Raw genomic sequence first — 17,729 nt, 5'->3', positions numbered from 1 at the left:
CTAGATTTGTTTAAATGATATTCCTGCATTATTTAATTGTTCCTTAAATGTAAAACTAATTGTTCCCCAAGTTGGGCAACAGTTTGTGAATGGTGAAAACAAGATGTTTTCCTCTTATCTCAGTAAGAGTGCTCTTGACTGCTCGTAAAATTTTCTCTCACCTCAGAGAAAAGCAAAAACATAAAAAATGGTGAATCCCAAAAATCAGTGGGTACAGATAACATTTCTTTGCTGATCATTTCTTGCATTGTTTGTTACTCCTGATCTGCTCTCAGATGGTAACCTTTGATAATAAATGACATTGCCACTTCTGTAAAGACTATTGCCTCCTATATATGTCTTCATGCTTGACAGAGCCTTAATGGTTTTCCTGATAATCAATAGACTAATCCATACCTCGTGCTACTTTCATTTAGCTAAGTGTACTGTCCCTTAACAGGCTTTGTTAGCGGAAGCCAGGGTGGTTGTTAAGAGTGTGCATTATGCCCCTCATTCCCAATGGATTAGTCCATCCTTTCTTTCCATTCATTGCTTGGAAACATACACCAGAGCCATTGTAATACATCATAATTACGATACCTTTCGCTCCACTCTTTCAACTGTGGCCCTGCATGAGAAGACTGTTTGAGATCTAGTGGAGGTGTATAATAGAAAGACCACTAATAGGGGTTCTGCCCTGTGCGGTGTGGTAGTGTGTCCGCCCACCATGCGCTCTGAGGAAGTATATGCCGTATGCATTTCAAGTTATGTTCTCTCTGCCTCTGCAAATTGGACATTGATTAAGAGGAGGAGAACGATGTGCAGCTAATGTAAGAGGCCATGCAGAGTTCTTCCTTGGAAAAGGGAATTAATCTCTTCTAACTACTTGAACTGAGCATTGCTCTCAGGAGAGTCCCAGCAGTGTGAGATTAGCATATGGCTGTTTAAAAGATGCTGGTAGCTCATGTGGCAACGGAGACCCAACTCTCATATCCTGCTAGTTAACTACCCACTTTCCTCCTCAACCCTTTGAAACCAGAGCAAATTGGCTGAATTTTGTTCAAAAACATGGGAAGAAGGCAATGAGCAACTTTACAATATATGGCTCAATTAGTACGAAGTTAGTAGGGAAGTAACAATAAATTTTCTGGAAAAATAAAATAAAATAAAATAAAATGAGCAAAAAAAGAGAAAAAAGTAACAAACAAATGAAAATGTCCTTAAGAAATATGTAAATACATATCTATCTATCTATCTATCTATCTGTCTGTCTGTCTGTCTGTCTGTCTGTCTGTCTGTCTATCTATCTCTCTCTTTTTGTGTTTTCACCCTCGCTAATTTTTAAGTAATTTTCTTGTCACTTTTAATTGGTTTTTTTTTTTTTGCAATTTGTGGGACATTTCTTGCCAAATTGCTAACTGCAATTCCCCTGTGTTTTTAAAAGAAATCAGACCAACTTTCTCGGTTTTAAGAGGTTTAAATGCTTGTGAAGGGCATCTGAATGCAGCACAAAACTGATGTCTCTCCAGGTTTTAAATGGTTAACCACAGGGAACTGCAATGTTGGATTGGGATATTTTTTGAAATAGGAATATGTTTGACAAGAAGTGACATCATGAGCTCATTCAATGATTGTTGTGTATTGCTTTCTGATGTTATGGTAGAAACTTAAATGTTGTTAAAGTGCACTGGCCTTGAGGTTGTACAGTGCTTTAGCAGCCTTCAGGCAGGGCTTTGATTCTAACCTGCTACTGCCTCCTAGTGGTGCTTTATTATACTGTTTGTTGATCCCTTGTGTTTTCCTGTTGAAAGAGGCTTACGCTACCTGGCATGGGAGTGCATCTGCCTTATATGGCCCTTCATTCTCTGGCAGCAAGCCTACATGTACATTCAGGGGAGGGGGAACTGATTTTAGGGAAGTTTAAGCCTCTTTACTGTCGCCAGGCTCCACATGTTTCAGTAATTTTTATGTCTGCCGTATTGCACAGGCAATGAGTTAAATCGTAAAACAGTGAAAATTCATACATAATGTGCATGTGCTATCCAGCATGAATGTCCAGTAAGAACCAGTGCTACACTTACAATGTGTGTGTGTGTTTAGTGTTGCATCGTATAATCTAATCCTGGCTGGGATGACTGTCAGTATTATCCCAGATGAACCATCCCAGACTGCTGATTGATAAAAGGTCCCAGTAGGTTGCTCTGCCAGAACATGTGACAGAGAGGCCGTGCTCTGGCTCGCAAAGCCTCAATGAAGTAAGAGTGGGCACAGGCCAGAAAACCCTTTTTGAATGAGCATCTGGCCAGCTGACACTTGTGTGTGCAAGAGGCTTTGGCATGCGTGGGAAAGAGATTTTCTCATACATGAGCACGTGTTCAAGGGAGCAGAATTTCATTGAGAGTTTTTGCAACACATGCAGCACGCACAAACACACACATGGACTTGTTTTGCTATGCTTGTGAAGACACAAGACTCAATGTCTGTAGGCAAATAAACAGTCTTGCATGTGTATATGTGGCACACACAGAGAAACACACACGTACGCACACACACACACACAGATGTACAGTATAACACAAACACAGATGCTCCCACTAATTGAGAAAAATGCAGTGTGTCACTCTGCATTTTGGTAGAATGTCTCATATTTGTGCTTGGAATGCCAGATCACAAAGGAGTTTCTGATGTTACTCTTAAATGTAAAAAAAACAATCCAAAAAACCTAGGATTCACTGTTTATTTTTTCACTTATTTTGGTAAATACTTCCAACACAAAATGTCACACAAAATATCCATTCCAGTCTATAAAACAGATGTATTCAATGACTGAAATGGTGCAGGAAGAAGAAAAAAAATCTTGCTGTACTTTACTGTACCTGGCCGCTTCTCAAAACGACATAGACATGTAGATGATCTGCCTATACTTTCGAAAACCATTTGCCACAAAATTGCCACAAAATATAAATGCACATTCCTGCTAAGCCTTCATATTATTCATATTGCCCAGTATGACTTAATCTCTATGCATTTTCCTTAAATTGAATAATAACAACATTTTTCTGGTTATTCACTGGAGACACAATTTGTCTTAATACACAGACATCCGCTTTAATGTACTGTAATCAAATTGTTACATGCTTTTGTAGCCAGTGGCGAGAGAAGTACTTGTCTTCCTTAAAGGACCAGTGTGAAGGATTTAGTGTCATCTAGTGGTGAGGATGCAGATTGCAGCTAGCTGAGTACCCTTCCCCTCAGCCCTCCCTTTCCAGGCATCTAGGAGAACCAACGGTGGCCTAACATGTATTTGTCCCACTAAATTCAAACTGCCTCTTCAATGTGAAAACACATAAGACCCTCTCTCGAGCCAGTGTTTGGTTCTTCCATTCTGGGCTACTATAGAGAAAAGGTGATGCAACATGACAGAGTCCTGGGAAGAGGACCCACTCCCTATGTAGATATGAAGGGCTCATTCTGAGGTAGCGAAAAACACAGCGGCCCTTAGCTTCAGGTGATTATGCACCAATGAAAACATAGTTTTAAATATTGTGGCATCTCTGCCAATAGATCTCCCTTAATCGTACACACTGAACCTTTAAGTAAAAAATATCAATATAACATTGTAAAACTACTTTTTTACAGTGGCCACCCGTTCCATTCATTGAGCCACCAGGCACCCCATCAGTCATTTTTTAAACATAGTTCAAAAAAATGAAATTCAAATTGTCCTTGATCTTGCTGGCATATGCTAAACAGTCTTTGTATAATGTAAATAAGTTACAAAGAATTATACAAAATATATTATCAATCATTATCAAGTAAGAGACATTTTTTCTCTAAAATATTTCAAGGTTATGTTAAAAATACCTTTGAATTTTTAGGTTTGAGTGGATTCCTATTCTGAGGTTTTTCCATGTGAAACAAAATCTGATTTCACTGTAGCTTAATAGTAACATTAACTGTTACCAGAAGTAAACTGTCGTAGAGTTGTTTGACCTTTTTCATATGGAACCAGGACACTCATTTTTAAGTCAGGATTATTGTTTTTCTTTCTGGACTATTTTCATTTTATCTTCATCTCTGCTAATCCCTGGCAGGGTTCAGAATTTTTTTATTTTTTTATTTTTTAGAAAAAAACACAGCTGTTAATGGAGACAAAGCTTCACAAGGGTTAATAGTAGAGCACTAAAAGGGACATGGGAAAGGTAAATCTGTTTGGGTGTGGGGATTAAAGGCACTGTAAAAAAAAATGAAAAAAACAAAACACCTATATTGCGGCTGACATTTTGCTCACAGAGACACAGTCCCTGGCAAGGCTGATATGATTAAACAAACAATACAGTTCTAGCTGTCTTTAGCTCGTCTGTCTGCAGCTGTAACCATCGCAATATTCAGAGGTGTTTTCTTTACAAGGAACTTTTAATGTTGGTGGTGCTGTATCAAGGAAGATTAGCTTTTTACTGGCAAGCAGAGTCTTAGGAATCATCTCTTGTCATTTTCCGGAGGTGCTTTTGAAATGCAAGGCCCTAAATATTTTTGGATCAGTGGTTTTTAATTCCTATCTTGGCAAGAAGAAAGAGGAAATTCTTGGACGGGATTTAATCTAAAACAATGATTCCTCCTAAGCTGCTTGTGTATCGGCGCACACAGAGTGATGCTAATTCGGAGACCCTTCGTGAGACACAGAGACGAAAGAAGTCCTGTGGGGATCTTTTTCAGAATGGGTACAGGGTGAGGCAGAGCCATCATGGGAAGGAGGAAATGGAAAAACAGACAGGACTGTATCATACAGCACAGTCTTGTTTGCACATCCTCTCCAACTGGGGTAAGGTAATTCATAGGCAGATCTGGATATTTTTTTCCCCTTAGAGTTCTTTAGTGGTTAACTGATCGTAGAGAGCTTCTAAATAGGGATTCCAACATGTTTTTGTCATACAATGTGACACTCATAGGCACGCACATTTTCCATGGTATCGTTCATCTTATGTAAAAAAAGACAGTGAGGCAGGTGTCGCATTGTTCTATAATCCCTAAGCGAGCTGCTTTGGATGCAGAGAGAGGCTCATGTAAAGTAGGCCACATGATGTTCCTCCTAACTTGTTTGAATGCATAAATAATTCCAACACATCATCTAGAATAAAGTGTCTAGTTTTTTTTGTATCGTCTCCTTGTGTCGCACAGACTAAATTTTTCATTATATGGTGATGTGCTTTGTTGAAGTGCTGTAAAAAAAACATTTGGACCACACTATCTGTCTGCTCATACATGTTGCCCATATTCAGTTGTCTATTTTTCTTATTTTTCTGTAATACTATTGTGGATAGATTTTAAAGGAAGAAAAAGGGGACATGTTCCCCTATATATTTATAAAAAAAATGAGATCTTGGGTACAGAATGGGATAGGAGGTTCCCCCTAGGTTTAGCTTTGTGTCTTGTTTTGGTTTTGTGTTGTACTGTGATTGTTGTTTTTATTGTGTTTTGCCTTATATCCAAGCCAAAAAATAATTAGCAGAGGCTTTTAATTCATTTTGAGGTGGTGGCTTTAGTCATCCTCAAAAGCAATGGTTGCAAACTGCCATACAACAGAAAGAACGAGAAGCAACTATGCACAATCAAAGCAGGAAGTTCCATTACATTTCCACTATAAACTGATGCAGAAATTGTTCGAATTGGGGTATAAGAAGTAGCAGAAGGCAGAAAATTAAGTGTTTTACACTCAGAATTTCTTGGGAGAGGACCCTTAGACTCTCTGCATAATATGTGACCCCCAAATGTTGAATCAAAACCTACACACTTAGGAACCACTGTAAAGAAATTTTAGAAAACATCTGTGTGTGTGTATACATTTTTGAATGTAAAAGAAATGTGAGAGTACCATCAATTGTTGTGCATGTGCTTCTGTGCTGATCTGGCTCTCTCTCTTTGTCCGTCTTTCTCTATTTCCTCACAGGTTTAAGATTTCTGAGAGCACTAAGATTGATACAGTTTTCAGAAATCCTACAGTTTTTGAACATCTTGAAAACAAGGTTAGTATAAAGCTTTCCTTATTCTTTCACAAAAAACGTAACCATCTAAAATGTTTTCTGCACAGTTACTACCACCAGTAGTTATGTGTAACAATGAGACTGATTTGCAATTTCAGAAAGTTCTGCATATAATCTGGCATTGTTGGAATATAGTATGTGGCAGCAATTGCTTAAATCTGTATTAAATTACATGTCTAATGCATCTTTTATGATGTATCATCATTGTATGTTTAAGTTAATAATAAATATAGATATAAATGACATTGTCACCTTGTATATAACATAATAAACTTCAAGTTCTTGTAACTAGTATATCATAACTGCACTGCACATATAAAGAGATATTTTCAGAGAGTACCCCTCCTTTAGTGTTGAAATTGGATTGAAACTTTTAGTCCTGGCTGTAGGTTATTGTTAGTCATGACATGTTAGACCCTGCCCTTACTTTCATTAGCTAACAAATCTCTCTTTTTCTGTCATGCGGGCTAATGTGTTTGTGAGTTTTCTGGTTCTTTTTCTTCTACTCAGTAACTCCATCAAGCTGGTGAACCTGTGTTCCATCTTCATAAGCACATGGCTCACAGCGGCTGGATTCATACATCTGGTAAGTTGACAGATGTGAAGACCAGTGATCCAGCGATTAATGAGCCAGTGAGGAAGGTAACTGATGAACTAACTGGTATTAATTACGACTGTGGCACGAGGCCCTTTTCGTCTGATTTGTTATTGTTGACCTAAGAACGAACTGCTATGAATTTTTTTTCAGAATCTCCCATGTAGGGGTGCAATGATCCATTTTTTCTCCTCCCATAACGTATCCCGGTAACTAAACTCATAGTATCTGCTAATATCCAGTACTGATCTGTTTTTCACAAATAAAAAATCTGGAAGTGTCATTATGTGGAGCTCATTGGAATCACTGGCTGTGTTTGAAACCACTCCCTTATTAACTCACTCATGACTCCCTGTACAATAGACACTTGATAGTTTATTCAACAGTGAGCACTGATTGAGATTTCGGACACTTACTTATCCTAACAATCGCTTTGAGTCATCATTGACAGCTGCAGAGCCACTCAGCAGTAATTTTTGTGTCATTGACACAACGATTTTTTGTGTCATTGTGGAGATTTGGGGGCACTAAATAGTAGTTATATTTACACAATCAGAATTCAGACACTCACAAACAAAGTGTCGGACAGTAAATATAATGCACTATATAGGAAGTAGGGAGTGACCTGGCCATTTTAATGTAAAGTAACATGAGTCCAGAGACTGCTGTGGCTCTAAAAATTAGTAGACTATTCAAAATGACTGAACAACTCATTCTGGAAACTAGGGCTGCAACTAATGATTATTTTCAATGGGGATTACTTTGTCTGTTATTTTCTTGATTAATCAATTAGTTCTTTGATCTATAAAATGTCAGAAAATGTTTAAAAATGTCAATCAATGTTTCTCAAATCCCAAGATGATGTCCTTAAATGTAAAAACTACTCAAACCGTTTAAGTAATTATAAAATTAGTTGGTGATTAATTAAATAGGTTGACATTTAATCAAATAATTCAATATTGGTGACAGCTCAAGCACAGAAAATGAATTCTATAATGATACTGATCAAGGGAATGTGTCTACTGTGGATTGGCTCAATCTGTTAAAGGTTAGTATTGGCACTCATGGTGATCGATGCATCCCAAATATGCAGTAAAAAATTACAGAAGGCAGAGTCATTATTATCTGAAGATAAACAACCACCAATTTACTTGTAAATAAATCAACTGTATTTCCAAATAAGAATCAAGTCTTTTTAAGTTAAGATTTGAAAGGCCCCATATAGCTTTTATGACAATGATTTATTCTACGGGAAAGAGACAAAATTAGTAATACAAATACACAGGTAGGGTGACCTAGCACTTCGATTTGGTCAGAGACATATTTTATGCCTCCTCGCTTCTCTTGTTTGCTGTCATTGCCTGTTCTCAAACTGTCCAATTAAAGCAAAATGCCATAAAACTACTGATGTAAATTATATATTCTTAAAGTACCCATAGTATACATCATGTATTTGTAGCTCTCCTCAATATCCCAGTAAAGCATCATCAAACTGTTTTACCACTAGATGGTAGCCTCAGCTCATTATAGAGAATACTGTATGACTCAACAAAGATGAATGCTTGAGCACTTGTAGCTGGATTTAATCAAACTTGATTAAACAGTTTCTCTTTGCAAAGCTCTTGTTTACAAATTGTTGGTGAGAGTCATGTCTAATTGTCCTCCCTTCCCTCTCTCTCATCTCCCTTTTAGGTGGAAAACTCAGGGGATCCTTGGGAAAACTTCCAGAATTCCCAGTCACTTTCCTATTGGGAATGTGTCTATTTGCTGATGGTGACAATGTCTACAGTGGGCTACGGGGATGTCTATGCAAAAACCACCTTGGGGCGCCTGTTTATGGTCTTCTTCATCCTTGGTGGTTTGGTAAAATCAGGCTTTTCTTTCTCCCTTACATCCCTTTGCCCCCCTCCTAAATCCTGCCTGAGCCCATCAATAGACTGTATAAAACTGTTAGAAATTATAAATTAAATGATGTATAGATTAAAATTGACTTCTAACAGTTTAATGATGATGTTTATTTCATGACATGTTAGCATAGTGCTGTTTTTAATGTTAGAACTATGTTACCTGTACCAGTAAATGTTATCCTTCTGTTTAGCCTACTGTATCTCGTCTACTGTAGTTACTATGTGCTCCTTCGTCCCCTCCCCTTATGTGTCACTCCTGTATTTGTTTGATAAGAGTTTTTGTCTGATAATGTTGTTACTGTTCTCTTAAAAGCAGTTGCGGTTTCAGGACATCCCTCCTCCCGTGTCTCTTCCCACAATTCCAACAAACACAGGGGCAGGGAGATGAGGCTTAGGCCAGCCTGACTGTTACCATAGCAACAGCCGCCTTCCACTTCAGATTCACCTTGATCTGATCTAGCGTTCTGTCGGGTTACCACTAGTACAGTAACTTCCGCACAAGTATGCGCGGGTGCACACACCTGTGAGCACTCACATACTGACGACTCTCCATCTTCTCTTACCAAAAGAATTGGAGGATCTAGCCAAATCACAGTCACTATATTCTGTATTTGGACAGCTATCGCTGTGCACTGATGACCTGCAGCTGTGTGGATGTGTACCGTGTTGTGGCCATGGTGATAGGTTGTGTGTTTTTCTCAGTGCTGAGAGCTCTGGAAGTCTTTAGGCTCGTACCTCAGCCTGCTTCCTATCAGCAGCAGTGGCTCAATAATGACTTCAGGATGGAGATATTTTAAAGCCAGGGATCATATTAAACTCACGTCATTTCACATTATCCCCCTTAATGTATAGATGCTTTTTCCAAGTACGAGTTAAGTATGCATTTACAAGGGCAAGGGCGCCTCTTTGTTTCTTGCTGTAGATGTCGGTAGTGCCAGTGAGTACCCTGTAGAGACAGATCACATTTATGTCTCGCCCCCACCGGAGGGGAAAACAGTTGTCCCCTGACTGTGTATTGTATTAAAGGTACCTCTTTGTTATTGACGTGCGCTAGCAAACAACACAAAAATACCTAAAAGCTCCTTTGTGATGGGATGCAACATGGAAAAGAATACATAACTAAGTTTTTACAAGCTGCTGAACCGAAAAACGGAACTTTTTAAGCAATGAGACGTGAACCTTCAGCAGGAAGATATGGGAAAACTGTGATCCCGACACATTTTGCTAATTTTAAACTGTAGAGCTTGAAACTAACTTAGCTATGTAAAGCCTGGTTTTGATCTTAATTGTTAAATGATGATCTTACCTGGTGATTCCATGAAATAGGCAGAAATATCAAAGTACGTCACTTCTTGCAATTCAGTTGGATCACTTTTCCAAGATAAGTAGGATAACGAGAACGGACACTGAGATATACTGACAATAGTTTGTGTCAATGTAACTTTTCGTCTCTGGGACACAAAGGGTACTGAAATAGTCCTTTGACATGCTAGCTACAGGCACTTTATCGTTTCAGCTCTTTGTTACATATTGTGCCGCTGATAGTTTAGACATTTTGCGCTCTGTCTCCATTATTAGTAGGGAAAGTTAAGGTCTGTGCTGGGATAGTAGGCTGTGAAACTTTGCAAAATGCATCCAGCTCATTTTCCAGCCCAACAAATGAGTCTTAATGTGTTTTGCAGCTGTGGACCATCAGGTGGGCCTATTCAAATCAACCTGCCATATCATCTGTGTTTGTTGGACAAAACATGGCACATAGGTTTTTTAAATTCTCCTTTTAAAACTCTGCTTTCCAGAAAGGTATTGGGTGCTATCACGGACTGACTGTTCGTCAGCTGTGAGAAAATTCTTGCCCACTGACCAAACCTGTTCCCAAACCTTTACCTTTTAAAAACTGGGGCTATTTTTAAAACATCAAAAACTCTTTTTTGTAGATAAAAATCTCTCTCAATGTGTGAATTTAACCAAGTCTCTATAGACAATGAGAGGGAGAGTTTTTAACTTAATTTCCAACGCAAAGTAATATTTTTCTCCCCTCAGAAATCTGGATTCATGCACCAGTGTCCCCACCACCCACTCTGCGGCGTTATAGTCTCTTTTTTAGTCTCTTCTTCTGTCTTCTATCTTCTCCTTAGGCCATGTTTGCCAGCTACGTCCCTGAAATCATAGAGTTAATAGGAAACCGAAAGAAATATGGTGGTTCCTATAGTGCGGTTAATGGGAGAAAGTAAGTATTCCAGATGGTTCTGCTGTTTTTCTGTGTGCGGTAGAACCCTCTCTGCATGCCTTTTCTTTTTTCTGTTCCATGCATGTAGGCCATGTTTGCTCGCTACGTGCCAGAAATTGCTGCTCTCATCCTTAATCGGAAGAAATACGGAGGGAGTTATAACTCGACACGAGGCAGAAAGTAAGTTGAAATCCAGACAAGGTGTGGTTGTGTGACTCAAGTGCACCCCCTTGAAGTTTAGAGTTACTGGGGGTTAGTTAACTTGACTTTTCTTTAGAACAGTAAAGTTACTTTATAACATCAAGTCACACTGCGTGACTGGAGACCTTGGCCATTAGGACACACATGTCCATGCCCCTTTACTCTCTCTTTTACTCTCTGTCTGTCCTCATTTTTCTCTTCTTCCTTTCTCTCAGTCTGCCTCTTATCTGTCCTTCAGTCAGAGCTTTCCTTATATCATTTGTGTGCTGTTCATTTTCTTTCTTTGTCCTCCTTGAAACATCCTGTGTTGCGCTTTAATTTAATTTGGAAAATAGAGCTTTCATGACTACTACACTGTAGACCTGCAGTATACTAACCTGTGGTGCTTCTGTGCAATATATCTGTGCACTGTGTGTTGTCCCACTTCCTACAGTCCCTCATTAATACAGTCTTGCCTATAGGGATGAATTAGTACACAGCCTAATACATCAAAATGAAAGAAAATAGTCATGAAACCCCTACGATCCGCTTCTAAAGGATTTTTCCACAAGAAAATAGAAAGATTTAAACATCTGCAAGTGCATTTTTATTGGTGGTCTTTTCAAGCATCATCAATCTCAATGACCATTGCAGGATATGACTTCTTTTCTTGTTTCATTTTGCTTGTTTTTGCATGATTTATGGATTTTTTTTTCAAACTGCATCATTTCTGGCATGTTCTCTACGACCTGCAGTCATGTGGCTTTTTCACTGATGGCGAACTCCATGAAAAAGCCATCTCTCCTGTTGTCCGTCACCGCTATCCCATCGCATCATCAATGCTTGACATGACTCTGGCCCTGATCTTCAGTCAGCTCCCACACCCTGAATGCTGGATGCCTCGCTCTCCCAGTGGAGGCTCTCAATTGCTTTTGGCTTGCTTTGCCTGCTTGGTTTCTTGGTGCTCGCTTTGGTTCTCGTGTTTGTGTGGTGGTGGTGGAGTTTGTCTCCAGAAGCTCTTGTTATTGATGTATATGTGTAATTGGCCTCTCACAGCAGAGGTCCGAGTGCACTGTGGAGTGTGTGTGACACTGTGGTCATTTCACCACAGTGCTTATTGTGCTGTTCTCCTTCCCTTGTGGCTCAAACCTTACTGATATTCAGCACACAGATATATTTTAATCCAAATGTGGTGTGTCCGGAACGGGGAGGGTAGACTTCCTATTTTTCTTTCCACTCTTTTCTTCTCATTTTCTTCAACATTTACTAGCGGCCTTCTTTTTCTCTTTTCCACTCTTTCTCCCATCGGTTTCAGTCACTCAGTTTGTCAGGGTGGATTCTATTGAGTCAGCAGTAGAGCGAGGCCCTGGAAAAAAGCCTTTGTTCGATAATGTTTGCCTGTCATTGAGATAAGATTGATGAAATGTTATGTTTGGCCAGTGACCTCAGCCCAGACTCGCAGATGGGTGTTGAGAGAAGCCCTTGTCAAAGCCGAGGATAGTTTCTCCCACACACTTTATTTTCTCTTTCCACACCCCCCTTCTCTTTCTCTCTCTGGTCAGACATACAGTGCAAACATGTGGTAACAATCAGAAGATACCCACCAAACACACAGGCTTAGAGTGGCACCAGGCTCTTTGCATAATCATTTAGATATGTATGTGTTTGGTGTTTACATGTATCGGACCTGACACACAGACAAAAACGCTTTGTCATGTGGGTTTAGGATTGCCATCCGGGTTCAGTTATTTAGCAGCTGTCAGCAGAAAAAAAACCTATCATGGAAATGAGATTAGGAGATTACAAGTATCCGACTGATTACAGAGCTCACAAACAATGAGGTCATGATACACTGTGAACTATTTTAAATGTGACCCTTACTTCATCTTGCTGCCCGGCCGCTGTCATTTGAAACAGAACCTTGAAGGTTATTTGGAAGTGAGAGGGCATTTGATCCGAATTTCTGTTTCATGCTAGTGTTGCTTATAGTACTCTGTTCAGTGTAGCGTACACCCGTGAGCGCAGTGACAGCACTCAGCCTGCGTATGCTGATATAATAATGACAAGTGTTGCATTCTGTTGGCGCCCGCTGCACTAGGGGCTCTGTGGTTTCCATTATGGCTCCATGGTTTCCATTAGCCCCAACTTCAACAGAGGGGTTGGCATGGAAACTGACTTCAACCCTGGCTGAACTCTGACATACACCTTAGAAAGTCCTTTGTAAGGGCTAGAAACTTAAGGCGTGCAGGCCCATAGAATCGAACACTATCGGGCATGACCACACGCCTACATACTGGGAAGACGTATATCTGGCTGTGTTTCTAGGGATTATGCATTCTATCATGCAGACGTTTTGACATTGATTACAGGAGATGCTATTTTACTTTACTTTACTTTTGTTGTTGTATATTATACTTAATACAACAACAAAATAAAAATAAATTGTATAGACATTTTGACAATAATTCTTGCAGTAAGTTTCATCACTGCCCTAAGGATTAGAGCAGTACTGAGTGAGTGACCTCTGTTGCTGATGTTTGAGCTCTGTGTTCATTTTGTATTCAGTGCATCCCCAGTGACATCCTGGGATGTTCCCTGACTGCATGTTTTGTGTGCACGCTCTGTTAAACCCCTTTGCATTTAATGTGAATGTGTGCCACATGTTTTTTTAGTGTCTCGGTTGATGTGTGTGGTTTTCTTGTAAAAATCTGTGCCCTTGAAGTGCTCCTTTTTTTATTTTTTTATTTTTTTTTATGTATATAGTTTAAGCTTTACGGTGCAATCAGGTTAACCAGAGGGGAGGTATTTTGTTAATGCAGCAATTATAAATGGTTGAATTATCTAAGATATCATTTTCCTATATCCTGTCTAACTAGCCGATGATCTCAGTGTTCAGTTCGATGCCACTATTGGCACACTGAGAAGAGGAAAACTCAGAAGAGGCATGACGTCTATCAAGTGAAGCATAGTATTTTAACAATATTTCCGTCTTAAATACAAGGACTCAAATTAGTGGCTTGATCGCAGGAAGAAACAGTTTGATTCATGAGGAAGAAAGTTTTGATTTGCTGAAAAATCACTTTCTACACCTTTTGTGTGTGTGTGCGTGTGTGTGTCTGAGACTCATAACCTAATGCTGAACCCACACAAACCAAATAATGCGCCATATAAATCTGTATATTCCCTCTGCCCTTGTAGAAGGGCATCTGGATATTGGGAATAGGAAAACAGGACTGATGTTTTTCATCTATTGAAATGAGAGACATCTTGTGCCAAACAGTGCCGGCTGCCCACAGACATCTCAGCTCATCAGCTTGTAAGACCACACGGCCCTTTGCTCAACATTGGCCAACCATGCAATCACGGCTGCTCATTAGATTCTCTTAAAGGACAGAGGCGACATCTGCAAAGACCATTACGTACTGCAACTTCCACAAACTGCCATTCTCTCAATATGTCTGCCACATTACTTTGCCAAGTCCACTTCAGTTCAGCCCTACCCGGTCCATCTGGTACAGGATGGGAGAACACTAAATGATCTGGACTATGGTTCTCATCTAACATCAATAAATATCTGTTTCCTTTAAACCTGCCAAACTGAGTCAGACTTTGGTAATGTTCGACAATTTCAGACGTTAACTTTTAAAGGTTAAAGTGTTAGCCAGTGTGTCTAAGATGTATGATAACAGATTCAAGGAGACAAGTCTTGTTTGATCATGAGAACTTGAACAGTGAGCAAATATGACCACAGTTTTTTTTTTCTTTTTTTTTTAATTTTAGGAAAGAGTAACCTAATACTCGTAGTGTTAAATGCAAAGCTGTCCAGTATCCAGGCACTCAAAACTTAAGTGGTTCATTTGTCTCCTGGCACATCCTGCTAAGTAGTGGATAAGGCCATTGTCATTACACAGATTGCCTTACAGGTCTCCATAGGGTAATTAGGGTGTCTGCCGAGTGTCCACACTAATCCATGTCAATATAAGGGCTGGATTCTACTGAGCATGTTTGGATTTCTCATTTAGGGGTTTGGCAATAAGACGTGGTGACATTTAACTTTAACTCCAGAAGGGTAGCTCAGCTTACCACATTGCAAATGAAGCATATAGAGTGTCTTAAATCCACTAGATTAACGTGATTGAATAGCCTATCATAACCATATCAAGGTTGATTTCCAACCATTTTTAATAACAAATTCAACGACTTTATTAAAGGACTTATAACAGTGCTACAGTAACATTAAAGGAGTACAATAACCTAAAACCACAACATGAATTTTAAAGTGAAAAGAGACAGCTTTTCCAAGCATTTGCAAGTGGTATTATTGCTGGCGCCTCTGTTGCAAAGACAATTGGATCACTTTGGCCAGTAGAGTTTCCACAGTAACTTTGGTTATTCCACTGTCTGCCATTTCCACTACTTGGGATAGGAACTGCAAAGAATTTGTATTGATGCTTCCCAGTAAATTGGAATAACTACCAAAAGGCACTGGGCAAAAAATAGAGTAACCAGTCGCAATTTTCTTGGCCGATGTAGATTTTTAAAGTCTGACCTGCCAATGCTGATTATTACTGATTCAGATTCTGAGAAGGGAGTGGATGGTGCAGTGGTTTTTGTTTGTTTGTTTGTTTGTTTTAAATTTGGCATGAGGGAGGGACATACAACTTTAAATTGCTGTTTTTATATTTATTTTGCAGACGATATAAAGAAAGCATGCCTTCTTTATTTTTTTTCTCTAAAAAATAAATAACTTAACTATTAGTTCTAACTAGCCAGCAGGTACATCAAGAATAAAAACCCTTAACTTTCAAACATTAAAGGGAAAATTTTAATTTTAATCTTAATCTTATAATTTTAATTTATTGTGGAGGGAGGGTCATGCATTTTCAGTCACTCAGAGAGTCTCAAGGAAAAATATTTGTAGCTTCCGTGAAGATAATAATAACAATAACAATAACAATAACAATAGTAATAATAATAATAATAATAATTAATAATAATAATGATGATAATAATAATATTAATAACCAAACAAACAAACAAAAACGTGTCACACAACAGCCACTTCCCTCCTCCAGTAAATAAATAACAGTCCCTAAGAATTACAATTGACAGCATACACAAACATATTGCAAACATTATTTTCTTTAAAGCCACTAGAAATTTGGTTTGATAAAGGAAAAAACTCATACATGATATCAAAGACAAATGTCTCAAGCATCCAGAAAAAAAAAACTTAAAAATAAATAACTTGTAAAAAATCGTGTTCAAAACCAGCTCTGAGGGGGCGTGGTCAGACCACTCTTAGCGTTTCCGTTTTGTGTTCAGTTTACTAGCGTTGAAAATAAAATGTTTAACTGCTACGGAATGAACGACCAAATCCATCAAATGGATCGTCTGGTAAGGAAGCTAACTAGCACCAGACTGTGTTAGACCACCCAAATCTGTGTTTTAGTAAATTTAGTTTAGTAATCGTAATCTCCCCGAATCTGGCGCTAGTTGTGTTAGCATTTTCACGTACATCATGAGACGGTTAGCATAAGCTTACGTGAATCTTTCGAGCTTGTTGCCTACAGTTTCAGTCGTGTGTTTGTTATCTTGACTAATCGGCTAACTAGCACAGATAAGAGAGACCCAGACGCATCTTTGTGGTTTTATTGAGTTATACCCCCTAAACTAAGAAGCTAAGTGTTTTAGCATCCTCCATCCACTAACATGAAACGGTTAGCATTAGCTTTGCTTTGCTACACTTGTGACTGACTTGTCAACTCCGTGAAGGTATAACGTTACCTAAATCGGCTACTTCGTATATACATTTTGCTGCAATTAAAATAATTTAAGTGAGATTAAGAGACTGAAAACTGGGTAAAATAGTTGCTGACAAAGTTTGCTGTGGAGACACAGGCTTATTTGCAGTTTAAAAATAGTGACAAACCATAATGTTATTGCAATACTAACAACAGCACAAGACATTTAATATTGTGTTGTGACTTCAGTATCACAATAATATTGTATTGTAGGGTCTCTGGCAATTCACAGCCCTACTAGTTTGGTTAACAACAGTAACTTAAAAAAAATAACGTGGATGGCATGGGAATAAACTGGGTAGACCAATATTGTTTTTTCAGGGCCGATATGGATACAGATTATTAGTAGTTAATGACACCAATAACCGTTTTTGGAACAATATGCATTTACAATACAAATAAGAATCTTTCTGTCAATATGTACAGTTTGATTTATAATAAACTCCAACACAAAACTTGGTTTAAATATCTTTAGCAAATGTTTAATCCAAACCAAAACATTCAACAACATCAGTGAAAATTTAAATAAAAATGAATAAATAAAAATGCAATTCGGGGTTTTACAAAGTAAGGGTTCCTTTCATGCGGACACTTTCTTTGGGACTTTAACTAATTAACTAATTTTATCGGCGATCATTAAAATAAAATGCAGATACAAATAATCAGTAATATGCCAAATATCGGCCCCAATAATCGGCCAGGTCAATAATCTGTCGACCCCTTAAATAAACTACACTTTTGAGAATGAGGTGCAGCAGCTCCCACAGTTACGGTTCATGCTGCTGTTGATGATGTGAACCACCGTGCGGCACTTGTATGTAAGAGCAGTTGGCACAGGATCGGCTATAGTTGACACTGAACAGCCAATCGCTGGCTGATCAAGATGAAAATTAACTGATTTGGTCACTGGTGGATCAATGGGTGCATCTCTAGGAGACATAAAAGCATTATGCTCTTTCTGTTTTGGTTGCACAATGGTTAATGCACTTCCTTTGT

The 17,729-nt window shown here is 38.7% G+C and overlaps 1 protein-coding gene across 19 annotated transcripts in view; it reads left to right on the top strand.

The window, feature by feature from the left end:
• The window catches only part of kcnma1a (potassium large conductance calcium-activated channel, subfamily M, alpha member 1a), a 176,042-nt gene that overhangs the window by 103,406 nt on the left and 54,907 nt on the right, over positions 1-17,729 (top strand). For 15 of the 19 annotated variants that reach the window (XM_088086718.1, XM_088086720.1, XM_088086717.1 and 12 more), the window contains exons 6-9: positions 5,927-6,002; positions 6,531-6,606; positions 8,308-8,478; positions 10,658-10,749. In XM_088086718.1, the coding sequence (XP_087942844.1) occupies positions 5,927-6,002; positions 6,531-6,606; positions 8,308-8,478; positions 10,658-10,749 (415 nt within the window). Of the gene's footprint in view, positions 1-5,926; positions 6,003-6,530; positions 6,607-8,307; positions 8,479-10,657; positions 10,750-10,837; positions 10,930-17,729 lie in introns of all 19 variants that reach the window. The other 4 variants (XM_088086719.1, XM_088086716.1, XM_088086727.1 and 1 more) reach the window with 1 other exon arrangement.

This window comes from Plectropomus leopardus, chromosome 13, assembly GCF_026936395.1.
Source record: "Plectropomus leopardus strain MGB_pleo_1.0 chromosome 13, ASM2693639v1, whole genome shotgun sequence".
Taxonomy (NCBI): Eukaryota; Metazoa; Chordata; class Actinopteri; order Perciformes; family Serranidae; genus Plectropomus; species Plectropomus leopardus.
The sequence above is the reverse complement of the archived record's forward strand: the minus strand, read 5'-3'. Positions and strand labels throughout refer to the sequence as shown.